This window comes from Toxorhynchites rutilus, chromosome 2 (assembly GCF_029784135.1).
Source record: "Toxorhynchites rutilus septentrionalis strain SRP chromosome 2, ASM2978413v1, whole genome shotgun sequence".
NCBI classification, from domain to species: Eukaryota; Metazoa; Arthropoda; class Insecta; order Diptera; family Culicidae; genus Toxorhynchites; species Toxorhynchites rutilus.
In genome coordinates, this window is record NC_073745.1 from 24,288,482 (window position 1) to 24,302,988 (window position 14,507).

The window sequence follows — 14,507 nt, forward strand, 5'->3', positions numbered from 1 at the left end:
AAACGAATGGCCTACTCTCAGATACACAATATGGGTTCCGCAGGGGCAAGGGGACGAATGATTGTCTTGCGTTGCTTTCTTCAGAAATTCAAATGGCTTACGCCGAAAAAAAACAAATGGCTTCAGTATTCTTGGACATAAAGGGGGCCTTTGATTCTGTTTCAATAGAGGTTTTGTCAGACAAATTACACTCTCGGGGTCTGCCGCCTCTATTGAATAATATGTTATATAACTTGCTTTGTGAGAAACATTTGAACTTTTCTCACGGAGATTCGGCAGTAAGTCGGGTCTCTTACATGGGCCTCCCCCAGGGCTCATGTTTAAGCCCCCTTTTGTACAACTTCTATGTAAGCGACATCGACAATTGCCTTATACAAAATTGCAGCCTAAGACAACTTGCAGATGATGGAGTGGTGTCTGTCGTAGGATCAAACGAATCCGACCTGCAAGGACCTTTACAAGATACTTTGAACAATTTTTCAACCTGGGCCATTGGGCTAGGGATCGAATTCTCCACGGAGAAAACAGAGATGGTGGTTTTTTCTAGGAAGCATAGACTAGCAAAACCAAAGCTTCAACTTTTGGGTAAACCGATCACTCATGCTATGTCATTCAAGTATCTTGGGGTCTGGTTCGACTCCAAATGTACTTGGGGGGCCCATATTAGGTATCTGAGTAAAAAATGTCAACAAAGAATAAACTTTCTCCGTACAATTACCGGCACCTGGTGGGGAGCCCATCCCGAAGATCTTATTATGTTGTATCGAACAACTATTCTCTCAGTGATGGAGTATGGCAGTTTCTGTTTTCAATCAGCTGCCAAAACACACCTCATTAAACTCGAGCGAATTCAGTATCTTTGTCTCCGTATTGCGTTGGGATGTATGCCCTCAACGCATACCATGAGCCTCGAGGTTATGGCAGGCGTACTCCCACTAAAAGATCGCTTCAATTTATTATCTCTTCGGTTCCTCATCCGGTGTAAGGTTATGAATCCATTGGTGATCGGAAATTTTGAGCAATTGATCGAGCTAAATTTTCATTCTAGATTCCTGAGTTCATATCATGAATTCACCTCTATGCAGGTTGTTCCTTCTTCGTATATTCCCAACCGTGTTTGTTTTCCTGACTACATCAATTCCTCTGTACATTTCGATCTGTTCATGAAGGAGAAAATCCATGAAAATCCAGATTATCTTAGATTGGGGTTCGTTCCTACAATCTTCAATGCAAAGTATGGGCGTGTCAATTGTGATAATATGTACTTTACTGATGGGTCCTCTATGAATGAGTCCACAGGATTTGGAGTGTTCAACGTATTTTTTAGCACCTCACACAGTCTTCAGAATCCTTGCTCGGTATATATTGCTGAATTGGCAGCGATATACTGGGCGCTGGACAGCGTCGCCTCACGACCTGTTGAACACTATTACATTGTAACGGATAGTCTTAGCTATCCGTTCAGTGAGGCCGGAAAAGCACTCGCCGTACTTCCTTGAGAGAATACGAGAAATTTTGAGTGCTTTATCCAGACGCTGTTATGTCATTACCTTTGTCTGGGTCCCTTCACATTGCTCAATTCCGGGTAATGAGAGGGCTGACTCATTGGCAAAGGTAGGTGCAATTGAAGGCGATATATATCAGCGTCAAATCGCCTTCAATGAATTTTATTCTTTAGTTCGCAAAAATACCATCGCTAACTGGCAACTCAAGTGGAATGAAGATGAATTGGACCGGTGGTTTCACTCGATTATCCCAAAGGTAAGCCTCAAACCGTGGTTCAAAAGTCTGGATTTGAGTCGGGACTTTATTCGCACCTTCTCCCGACTCATGTCCAATCACTGTTCGTTAGATGCACTACTCTTCCGTTTCAATCTTGCCAGCAGCAATCTCTGCGTTTGTGGCCAAGGTTATCACGACATTGAGCACGTTGTTTGGTCGTGCGAGGTCGCCAGATCGAATTTAGAAAACTCCCTTCGGGCCCGAGGAAGACAGCCCAATGTGCCGGTGAGAGATGTGTTGGCTCGGTTAGACCTTGATTACATGTCCCATATATATGTTTTCCTTAAAGCTATAGATCTTCGTGTGTGATTGTCCCTACATCCTTATACCCTCCTTTCCTTCCTTTGCGGGTAATTCGTCCCCTTGCTATAAATAGTAGAATAAGTTGAAATGTAAATAAACTATAGATATACGAATAGATTTAAGAATTGAGTGCTCATCAACATTGTTACAATTTCCTTATATCCCATCCTTCTCCTAAAAATATGTCACCCTTCTAAACTCGAGTACACCGCGAGTAATCGGTTTTCCACCTTACTAACCATAGATGTAAGAAAATTGTTTATATATATATATATAGTTTTAAAAATATATTTAGGAATTCGGCTCCTTTAAACTTAAGTAACTGAGCCTGTAAAAATAAACGAATTAATAAAAAAAAAAAAAAAAAGAAACGTTCTCGCACTTCTGACGGAGAGAGCGTGCCTGAAACGATCCGCTCGTGATGCTTGCTGCTGCCACTAGTAGTAGACCGGTTTCAACAACCGTTGCTACTGTTTGCCGCTGCTTATGCTGCCATAGAAGCTTGATGCGAGACACAGCTCGTATTTTGACCGCTCAACTTCTATGCTCGCCTATATATTAGCCGCTTTCACTGCTGCTGCTCTCCACTTGTTGTTGTCCGTTCCACGTGCGTTGTAAGAATGAATGAGATCCACGAATGCTCCTTGCTTTTATATCATTTGGTATGTGTGATGTAGGCGCCTCCTACTCGATTGCCATGCAGCTTGCCGGTGAGAGAACGAATCGGGCGCGAAAAAGAAATGACGTCAATTTCGACCAATCAGGACTGGGTATCACTGTTTGGATAGGGGTTGAATTTTTTCAATTGTTCGATAGTTAGTTATATGATATATACTATTTTATTCAATGTGAAAAATTGTTATGGAGTGCCGTAATCGTTTGATGCAAAAATCTCATCAATCCATCATGAAATGAATGAGTAACAAGCGTTTGAAATTGGACATTTTTCACGATGCGATCGATTTTCATTTTTCAATTTGTACCCCAATATGTTCCCGAAAGACGTAATCCTACGTCAAAACGACAAGAAAAGTTCATTCGATTTTTAACAACAACAAAAATCGAGACGACAGTACATCTCGGCGTTTGATGCAATTTGGAGACTTTTGGCATCAAAAGATATTTTTTTCGAAAATCTCGATTTCATGTAATATTCAATATATTCAAGTGAAATGTTTATGGTAAACACACACACACGCATTGCGTAGAAATATTTCAAAAAACATCAGAAGCAAACTTTTCCATTATTGAAACCGGCTTTGCTTTGCTAATCTTGTTTCAGAGCTTATTACAATATACATATTCAACGAATCGAATCAATAATCCAATAATACAGACGCCGAAACCGCAAAGCATACGCTACTAATAAGCATATCAAATCCGAACACACATCATGGGAATCTTTCCACGACCTGATTAGACCTTATTCAATACAAACTCAATCATTTCTCCATCCGCCCTTACGCTTTGAGGAAAAACAACAGCTTCACGTGATCCTGCTCCTGCTGCTGTTGTTACTTTCGCGGCCCATAATTTTCGATAGGCATTACAAAGCCGTTAGCGATTCAAAGACATACGCTTCGCCACCGAACACGTACCATTATCTATTCAGATTAAATCCATTTTCTGCCAGGCGCACCGAGAATGGATTCCTTCCGAGGAAGTCGCGCTCCGTGGCACGGTAAAATTGCTACCGAGAAGTTCCCAAACTTCGGATTGGATCCTTTAACCAGCTTTCCGTGGAGCTTTGCTTCCGCTTTTTTTGCTTCACTGCTAGCACCAAACACTGCCATTACGGTTTAGTGGTGTTTAGGCGTTTAGAGAGATATTTGCGAGCACCGATTAGGGTTCCTCACCTTTCTTTCGCCGGTATATACACTCGCCCTAGTTATGCATAAATGGCCCCTCAACAGTTCTTTGGAGAGCGTCTGCAATGCCGTCGACCCAAGACGAGTTAGCGACTGTTGGCATGAAGTTTTAATATGCGAATACAGGTTCTGATACAATCGACAACATGGGAAATTAATAATCCGGTAACACGTGTGGCAGATTACTATTCTCGCGCAAAATCAGCGATAATGAAGTGTTGGTAGGGGAGAGGTAATTTTCAGGAACATATTTCACCGGAGATAAGCAAACTTTTGCTTATTCATGTGGGTGAGCCAGCAAAACATAATTCTGGCGACATCCTTCACCAATCAGGATTGTTGCTATTCTGGCGAATTTAACAGCGAATGAACTTATGTTTACTCATCAAATATTGGTTTGTGCTTTTGTCTGAATGCATTCGCTGGATGCGAATGCTCGCTAACAACAGCCCGCAAAGCATCAGCAATTTTACGTCGATGACGTCGGGCCGGTTCCGATTTGGTCAGACAAATCACACGTGAAACGGCAATTGAACTTCCGTTTTGGATCTTTTGCCGCACGAGCGATGACAGACGACAGCAACAAAATTGCACACCAAATTCGGCCGTTCGGCCTAAAATAACACCCGCAAAGCGGCCATCGCAGCTGCGCGTAAACAATTGCCGATTGGCGTCACATTTTGGCCTTGGCAATAATAAACAAACAGCCGAACGTTCACACACTCACCTTATTCAAACACTTTCGGACAAGTTGGACAGTTCGAACCGTTCGTTGATTACAATCGTTGGATGCGTTGTTTCCGATGGGACGATTCGCTATGCCTGAGTGGATAAATATTGTCTCTGGCCAGTGTTTTGTTTTTTTTCCTTAGTGGGCGACATTGGGAGAACTAAAACAAACACCCAAGGTGGAGATTAGCACCTGGCAGATATTGGTTTTCAGGATAAATAGAAGAGGAGTTATTGTTACGATGGCTCATGAATCTTGAGAAACAAATTTCATGAAAGGTTCACGAGTTATACATCATTCACGTTAATTCAAATTATGAAACTCCAAACGATAATGCCTGTTCTGATTTGAAAGCTTAAGATTCAAAACTACAAGCATAGTTTAGCTGAGGAGAGTTCCTGATACCCAAACAACTTTTTTTTTACCTTGAAATCATTTTCTTTTTGAAATAAAATGCATTTTTCTCAGAAACGTTTTTGGAAATTCTCGAAGAGTTATATGAATAGCCTATGCAATAACCAACAAATAATCCATACATCGGTAGATCTGATGATCTCCCAATTTGTGGATTACTGATGATGTTTTCCTAACCAAATTTTTTTCACGTTTATTTTTAAAAATTACAACTAATCCAAATTTTGTATAAAAGTTTATAATCAAGATAGGGATATAGTGTATTCGGAAAAAACACTTTAGATAATGTTGAATTTTGTCAAAGACGTCAATACTATATCTCTTTTGATTTTTGAAATGTACACCATTTTTGATTGCGTAACATTTACGCGAAAACCATTCACCCGAATTTAACATTAATCTGAATGTAATATCAAGCAGTCGCCAGAAAATTAATAGTATGAGATATTTGTGTGATTTTAGCCACCAAAAGTCCAGCCATTTCGAAGATGTTTTATCCTTTGTCCGCAGAGAATGCCAGAATACCGAGCGAGACGAGATCTCGTGCTGCGTAATTAGGTTGGGCGATGCAGGGTTGGAGCAAACCTTATAGCCGGCGAAATATGAGCGGCAGGGCTGCATCGCATAGGCACGGTATGTATAAAAGGGACAAAGCAACGCATTGCAAGTGAAATACATTGGATGTAATAGGAGGATCACATTCACGTCCCACACATCACCCCTCTTCCGAAAAAAAAACCCGAAACTCAGGGATAAATAGTTCATTGTGTTGTCGAATACATGATCAAATATATACTTTAAACATGCTAGATTCTAAAATGCTTCATTTCCAACTACTGTTATGAAATTTTTCGAGAGTTCAGGCGTTCTCTTCGTTCGTTTTGGGCGTTCAACAACTATAGGCTGTGAAATTTCATACTGGGGTGGCTGTAGAGCAGTGTGATCGTTTCTTCTGCTTTCATAATGTTCTGTCGGGATAGCTCCTTCGGAGTGCCTCCCATTTTAGGCTTTATTTGTCTGCGACACATGTTTTTTCAAGAACTGACCGCTTTCATCGCTCAAAACCAGCATGCCATTCCGTTTTTCCATCGCGATATACTTATGATGGTCGAAACGTGATTCCCCTTTTGCACGAGTTTGACGTTCAACAACGACTGTCTCACCTAATTTAATACGATATTGACGAGCTCCCCACGCAGCAGAGTTATATGCATGAACTGTTGTGTTCAATTCCTCTCGGTAGCTTATTCCATTTGCAAACTGTTATCATGTCTTTTTTTCACCGGCTTCATGCAGTTCTCTGGTGATTGCGCAAAAATGAAAGACTTCATCTATCCCTCCGTATCTCTCGTCATACTGGTTCGCCAAACTCGCTCTCTCAAAATATTTTCAAAACCCATTACGTTTCTCGCGTAGTAATCTAGATCAACCATCGTATATAATTACCAAATCTATTAATCTCAATCCGGTCGTCTCAATCCGCTATCATTCGTTCTAAGTATCGCGGTCGCCTTTATTCGCTAATTGAATAAAAACGCGGCCGTCTCGACCCACTAAAAAACACTCAAAGCGCGGTCGTCTCGATCCGCTACAAATGTTCAAAGCACAGTCGTCTCGATCCGTTACAAATACGGAAGTCGTCTCGATTCGCTATAAGCGCGGTCGTCACGATCCGCTTTTAATAACACTAAGCGCGGTCGTCTCGATCCGCTTCTAATAACAACAAGCGTGGTCGTCGCGATCCGCTTTGAATAACAGCTAGCGCGGTTGTCACGATCCGCTTTCAATAACACCAAGTGCGGTTGTCACGATCCGCTTTCAATAACACCAAGTGCGGTCGTCACGATCCGCTTTTAATTACACTTAGCGCGGTCGTCACGATCCGCTTTTAATGACACCAAGTGCGGTTGTCGCGATCCGCTTTTAATTACCACGATTCCGATCCCTTCCATCCACAATGTATATCACTACACATTTCAAACAAAAAATGTACATCACTACACATTTTTTTCTCATTTAACAAACAAACAAAATGTGAGAAAAAAATACTCGTGTTCAACCATCTTTCCAACTACCGGCAATATTACAACAATCACAATAACTAAGCCGGGATGACAGCCATATTTTTTCTCAGTTCCACGTATTTGTTTTTTCGATTTTTTCTTGCGATTTCGCTCCACACCCCGCTAAAATAATCGGCCAAACGTTTAATTAGCCGCGACGAACACAAGTAGACGTACTGCAAAAAATTCCAGCTCCTGACAGGATCGCCAATGTGTGATTTTTTTTGAGCCACCAAAAGTCCAGCCATTTTGGAGATGTTTTATCCTTTGTCCGCAGAGCACACGTCTTGCCTTTACCGCTGCCAGAATGCCGAGCGAGACGAGATCTCGTGCTGCGTAATTAGGTTGGGCGATGCAGGGTTGGAGCAAACCTTATAGCCGGCGAAATATGAGCGGCAGGGCTGCATCGCATAGGCACGGTATGTATAAAAGGGACAACGCAACGCATTGCAAGTGAAATACATTGGATGTAATAGGAGGATCACATTCACGTCCCACACAATATTGAAATCTGTTAAAAACAAAAAAGAAGACATGACACGACATGAAAGAAGATAATGCGTCGGAAGAAGATAAAAGAACAGTATTATAACACAGCGAGATTCTAGATCAGGGATGGTCTACCGGTCGCCCGATAGTGACACCTCCAAATGAAATGGAATAAAAATTCCTACACCTTGATCAATTCATAAGATGTTTAAGCTAACCTTAATAAAGCAAATTAGTTGTAAGAGTAGAGATTCCTTCATTGATGTTTCGGTTTTATATTTTCTTTCAGATTATTAGTTCTTTAATATTAACACATTTCAGTTGTTCGACCACTTGTAATAAAACAAAAAATGGGCACTAGGAATCATTTCAATAATGTGTTAAATGACCAATTAAAAATGTTGGAAACATCGGGCACAAGGTTTCGAAAATTAATAAAAACTAAATTGTCGAAGAAAACATCGCTTCTGGAGACAGCGTATGCGAGTTTTAATAAAATATTTTTATTTTTATTTTGAAAGTAAATTTTAAGTATTGTGAAATTAATTGTGTCATTTTTTTCAAGAAATATAGTCATGAATATAGTAACAGTGATGAATGAGAAATTATAAATTTCTAGAATTAAATATTGGGCTCTATTATGTAATTCTAGTTGAACAGAATTCTGCTTGTTAGCTCTATTTTACTGTTATAGATACATTCGGGTGAAAGCTGTCGGCATAATTTTACGAGCTGTTTGGTTTGCTTGTTGCATTCCTGATGCTTTGCTTCAAGAAACATTCCGGAGACATTTCAAAATATGCAATTCACCAACGCTTGTGAAAGAACTCAATTCGATAAGATTCTATCGATTTACAAAATGATAGTGATAGTTATAGGGATCGAATTGATCGTTCGATTCAGTTTACATAATAGGGGCCAATATTTCCGATAGATAGTGTTCGAGACGACACTAAGTATAATTCGCGAATTGCGATGTACGAGAGGAGATTAATTCGAAAAACGACGAAATTTTAATTTCTTCCAATAATGGAAAAATAAGCCGAACGAGATCGAGATGAAAGACGATGCTGATGCTTCGAGATCTTTATTGACACTGATTGTAATTACATCTGTGTGGTGACCAGCCGATTTAAACAATAGACATGAAATATTTTGTTCTGATGGCATATCTGGCTTATGTATTCGATAGGGTTCAACAACAAATTAATTGGCTTTAAATTGTATTTTACATGCCGGACACCTTGAAAGTCATTTCAACATTATTCAATTTACAATTCAAATATATTTTTTTTTTTATACGGTTTGTGCTGGAGGTTCGGTCGTTGATTGTGGACGCTCGGCTACGGTGACAGCATCCACTTCCACTGATAGTCGACAGATTTTGGTTATCGGACGCTTTATTAATTTTCCGCTGGGTATCCTGAGGGTGGCAACCCGCACGAGTCCATCCTCTCCTGGGTGAACATCCGTAACCCTCCCCATGGACCATTTCCCTATTGGTTGATTATCATCCCGTATAAGCACGATTGATCCAATGAGGAGGTTTTGGTTGACTGTTGTCCACCTGTAGCGAGTCTGCAACGTGGACAAGTATTCGTCCTGCCAACGTCTCCAAAAGTGCTGAGTTAAAAGCTGCATCTTCTGCCACATATCAAGCCGAGACGTCGGTATCTCCGAGAGGTCAGGTTCTGGTAATGTCAGAATCGGACGGCCAATCAAAAAATGACCTGGCGTTAAGGCCTGTAGATCGCTTGGGTCAGACGAGAGGGGAGTTATTGGTCGAGAGTTTAAAACGCCTTCGATTTGAGCCAACACTGTGGAAACGGCTTCAGCTGAGAGTAGACTATTCCCCACTATTCTGCGGAGGTGGTGTTTGAAAGACTTCACGCACGCCTCCCACAGGCCACCGAACGTTGGGGCATGTGGCGGGATGAAGTGAAACTCGATCTTGAGTGTGCTGGCTTCGTTGTGTACTGCTTCCTTGTGTTTCTGTGAAAGAAACTGTTGGCGTAGCTCTTTTAGCTCACGTTGCGCTGCTGTGAAATTAGTGGCGTTATCACAGTACACGGTAGTTGGCACCCCGCGTCGGGCTATGAACCGGCGAAGTGCGGCGATGAAAGCAGCTGAAGTTAAGTCGGTTACTAGTTCGAGATGTGATGCCTTCACCACCAGGCAAACAAACACCGCTACGTAAGCCTTAATAGGTGCTCCTTTCCGTGTGTTTGGTCGTAGGTAAATGGGTCCGGCGTAATCTATTCCTACAAACTGGAATGGATATGCTGGTGAAACTCTTTCCGGTGGGAGTTGACCCATAAGTTGCTCAATGGTTCGAGGCTTTGCCTTTGCACATGTCACGCAATTGTGGACGGTCTTTCTGGCCAGATTTCGACCTCCTAACGGCCAAAATTCGTGACGAATGGTCGACAGGAGCAGTTGTGATCCTCCGTGCAGCGTTTGTTAGTGTATTGTGTCTGCAATTAAAGAAGTTAACGGATTTTTATCCGGTAACACGAAAGGAAACTTCCTGTCAGGCGAAATCTTGGCAAAATGTAACCGGCCACCAACTTGAATGAGGCCATTCTGTAGCATGGGGTGGAGGTAACGTAGACGCGATGAACGAGATACAGATCTTCCCGCAGCGAGAGCGCTTATTTCTGCAGGAAAATGCTGTTTCTGGACTAGTCGTATCAGTGACAACAATGTTTGTCTTATTTCTAGCTTCGTGAGTGGACCCAGACGACGTACATTGCCAGAACCACTGTTGTGTGCAAAACGACGACAGAGAGATGCTATGCGGAGTAATTTTGTCAACGAGGAATATTGTTCAATTAACTCAGACGGTGAACACGATGAATGGAGTGATATTTTGCGAGATTCCAAAAATTGATCTGCAACTTGCTGGGAAGGACGAATGTTACCAGGCCAAAGGTGGTTGGTTGTAGCTAACCATTCCGGCCCATTCCACCACAACGAGCTGTCCATTAGATCCTTTGAGATCATCCCTCTCGAAAGCAGATCGGCGGGATTTTCCAAACTGGGAACGTGTCTCCAAACTACATTGGGTGTAAGTCGTTGTATTTCGGCGACTCTGTTCGCGACAAAGGTCTGCCAAGTTGACGGTGTCGCCGCTAGCCAGTGTAAGACTATAGTAGAGTCGGTCCACAGAAATATCTCTTGGACGCGACCAATGCTATCCAAAACGGTATTGGTTAGTTGCGAAAGCAAAAGAGCTGCGCACAGCTCTAGTCGAGCGATCGACTTCACTTCTAGGGGAGCGACACGAGATTTGGTGGCGATCAGGCGAACAGTACAATATTCGTCAGGAGCAATAGATCGTACGTATATGCATGCTCCGTAGGCCTGCATGGAAGCATCGCAGAATCCGTGCATCTGCAATGCACTATTTTTGCAGAGGGACAATACAAATCGTGGAATGCGTATGTTTCTGATTTGGGCTACTTGTACTTGATATTCTTCCCACATTTGACGAATGACAGGGGGCAAGGTACTGTCCCATGGAATTTGTTCCTTCCATACGAGCTGCATTGTGATTTTTGCAGTCACAACGAGAGGACCCAACAATCCAAGTGGGTCAAATAGCCTCGACATCCGCGACAACATAATTCGTTTTGTATATCTTTCAATAGGTGACCAATCAGGAACATTATAACTGATAAAGTCTGATGCTGGTTCCCACAGCAATCCCAAGGTTTTGATTGAGGAACCAGATTCAAACTCGAGAATGGTTTTTGACTCCCTCAGATGCTCTGGGATCATGTTGAGGACATCCTGGGAGTTTGACGAAAATTTACGTAGCTGAAATCCAGCCGAGTCTAACATGGAAACGAGTTGCGAGCATGTTTCTTTCAGCTTGTTGAGATCTTCGCAGCCAGTAAGAAGATCGTCCATGTAAAAATCACTGCGGATTACAGGTGCAGCGAGCGGGAACTTAACCTTCTCATCCTCGGCTAACTGCTTCAACACGCGTGTTGCGAGGAACGATGCACTGTTGGTGCCATAAGTAACCGTCTGTAACTGGAATATTTTGAGCGTTGTGTTTTTATCATCTCGCCAATAAATCCGCTGTAGTGGCTGATCGGTAGGATGTACCATTATTTGGCGGTACATTTTGGCGATATCGGCGGTTACCACGTACGCATGCATGCAGAATCGCATTACTAGAGCGATGAGCGATTGTTGTATTGTGGGTCCGGTCAATAACACATCGTTGAGCGACATTCCGGATTGCGATTTGCATGACGCGTCGAAAACAGTACGAAGCTTCGTCGTCGAACTTTCGGGGCGTAACACCGCGTGGTGGGGTAAAAAATATTGAGGCGACTGATCATTTTCCGCCGATATTTCCCGCATGTGGCCCATCGATATATATTCATGAATGAACTCGTGATACATGGTTTTGAGTTCAAGATTTGCTTCCAATTTCCGCTCAAGTGCAAGGAAACGACGTTGAGCGTTATACTTATTGTCCCGCAACTGGGAAATTAATTCGAGTCTTTTCGGTAACTTGACAACATATCTTCCGCGATCGTCACGGGTTGTATTTTGCTTGAAATGATTTTCACATTCCTGCTCCGACGGTGACCAATTGTCTACTGAGGAGCACGATTCCATCTCCCAAAATTTTGTTACTAGCCTTTCCAGGCTATCAAGCCGACTAACATGATACGAATGACACGAGATTGGGTTGATGTCTTCTTTACATTTGCCGGAGACCACCCATCCAAAAAGGGTTTTCTGGAGAACGGGATTATTATTTTCTAGGTTGATTTTTACATATCGCAGTATTTCCGCGAAGCATTCGTTTCCGATGATAGCATCGATTGGACCCGGTATATTGAACGTAGGATCAGCCAAATAGACATAATTTGGAATGTTCCAATCGATACAGGATACGGTCTTATGTGGCAAGGCTCTAGTGATCGCTGGCAGAACAAGGAAAGCTAATTTCTTTCTGTAGGGGGCTACACGAGATGAGACGACGGCGACAGACGAACGTTCAACCTTTGCGATACTTGATCCAATTCCAGCTACATCTACCCGAGAGACGACGGTATCGAGACTAAGTTTTTGACGGAGCGATTCACTGATAAAATTACATTGTGATCCACAATCGAGGAGTATTCTAACAGGATGTATTTTTCCACTCATATCCTCAAAGTTGACGAGTGCAGTCCACAGAAGAACCAAATCGCTGCCGCAATTAGAATGTGCTGCTAGAGATTCCGACAGATTTGATGAGACTCCAATATCATTCCCAGAATTTGCAAAATGAGCGGTTTGGTTTACGGTGCGACAAAGAGCTGATTGTCGCACTTGGGTGGATGGTAATACAGGTGGGGGACCAGGTTGGTTAAGATTGGCTACGATTGGCAGATGTGATGTCTGTTGATCTGTATGAGACGACTCGAGAGGAGGTAAGTGTAGCAGCGTATGATGTTTGCGTTCACATTTTCGACAGTTCGATGACGGGCAATTTTTACAAATGTGCGACGAAGTTCTGAGACAATTCAAACATAGGCGATGACCTTTTGCGAAATCCAACCGTTCACGAGGCGACAACCTACGAAATTTCGGACAATTGGCGAGATAATGATTTTGACCACAGCTGTGGCATGATGGTGAGGACGACGACGAGAATTCAGCGGCGTGATAAACTGACGACTTCATTTTTGTTTTTGTTTCCACAGTACGATAAGACGTTTGCTGTGAAATTTGTGAAACAGGCGAAAGCGATTGTAAAACTCGAGCATAATCCTGTAAAAATTGAATCATGCACACATACGATGGCATCCCGTCATTTATCGCGCCATCTTCCCTAGCGGTATCTCTCGAGGCATGATGTTCCCATTCTCTTAGCGTTCGGTTATCTAGACGTAAACTCAACTGATACACTAAGATTGAGCTCCAACGATCCGCAGGCTCACCAAGTCTTTTTAGAATGGAGATGTTTCGTTCAAAACTGTCAACTAACTCCAGAAGCGACTCTGGAGATTCACGTCGCATTGCAGGAGTGTCGAAAAGTGCCTTTATGTGACACTTGATCAAGAGACGTTTGTTATTATAACGGTTAACTAACGTTTCCCATGCCAGGGGATAATTTTCCGATGAGACAGCGAGAGGATCAATCAATCGGAGTGCCTCAACTTTCAGTGTACCTTTGAGGTACTGAAATTTTTGCACTGCGCTTAATTGTGCACATGAGTTTACCGCCGCATCAAAGGAGTCATGAAACGACTGCCAATCAGCTAGTTTGCCGCTGAATTCTGGTAATTTTAGCTCGGGATACTTCACATGATTGATCTGGGTTACGGTTTGATTTGATCGTGATTGGTTCGTAGCTGGTTGTTTCGGTAAGACATTGGTTAGGATTGATTTGCATCGATAAAATCGTTCCTCCGCATCATCCAACAGACCCTCATACTCCTTCTTCGACACTGGAGAGAGAAGTTGCAACTTCAAAACCGTCTCGCCATAATGCTCGAACAATTCATCAAGCCTAGCCAACCTTACCGAAACCTGCCCCGAATCTTTCTCCGCATCGAACCTTTTTGTGAACTCTTCTATTCTTCTCATTGATCTTGTTATATTATCTACACGCGCTTGCATCGCGGTGATATCATCGGATATTTTCTGTTCGATTTGCGACATTTCGACAAATTCGGAGAAAGATTCGTTCGTGTTATTTGAATTATAGTATGGAACGAACCCACCTGATGTTTGAGAGCGCTGTTAAAACATCCACCAACCGACTCAAATTGCCAATGGCGTCGATGATGCTGCACGGCAACACGTGCTTCGTGAACTGGAAATCTGGAATCCACTAAATTCCTCGTT

General features: G+C 42.5%; 2 protein-coding genes across 3 annotated transcripts in view; both read right to left on the minus strand.

Annotated features, from left to right (window-relative positions):
- LOC129764786 (uncharacterized) overlaps nt 1-14,507 on the minus strand; it is a 1,146,248-nt gene that overhangs the window by 796,188 nt on the left and 335,553 nt on the right. The window lies entirely within an intron of this gene.
- LOC129765600 (uncharacterized) lies at nt 8,946-14,321 on the minus strand. Its single transcript, XM_055766013.1, has 2 exons — nt 10,571-14,321; nt 8,946-10,045 (listed from the first exon to the last, which is right to left on the minus strand). The coding sequence occupies exons 1-2, from the start codon at nt 14,319-14,321 to the stop codon at nt 8,946-8,948; spliced, it is 4,851 nt and encodes a 1,616-aa protein (XP_055621988.1).

What these genes read in the sequence shown, in the direction of transcription:
- LOC129765600 (XM_055766013.1), bottom strand. Translation starts at nt 14,321, where the DNA reads ATGTCGCAAATCGAACAGAAAATATCCGATGATATCACCGCGATGCAA. An exon ending in AACCAACCACCTTTGGCCTG is followed by an intron (nt 10,046 to 10,570) that starts GTAACATTCGTC and finishes TTTGGCCGTTAG; the next exon opens with GAGGTCGAAATCTGGCCAGA.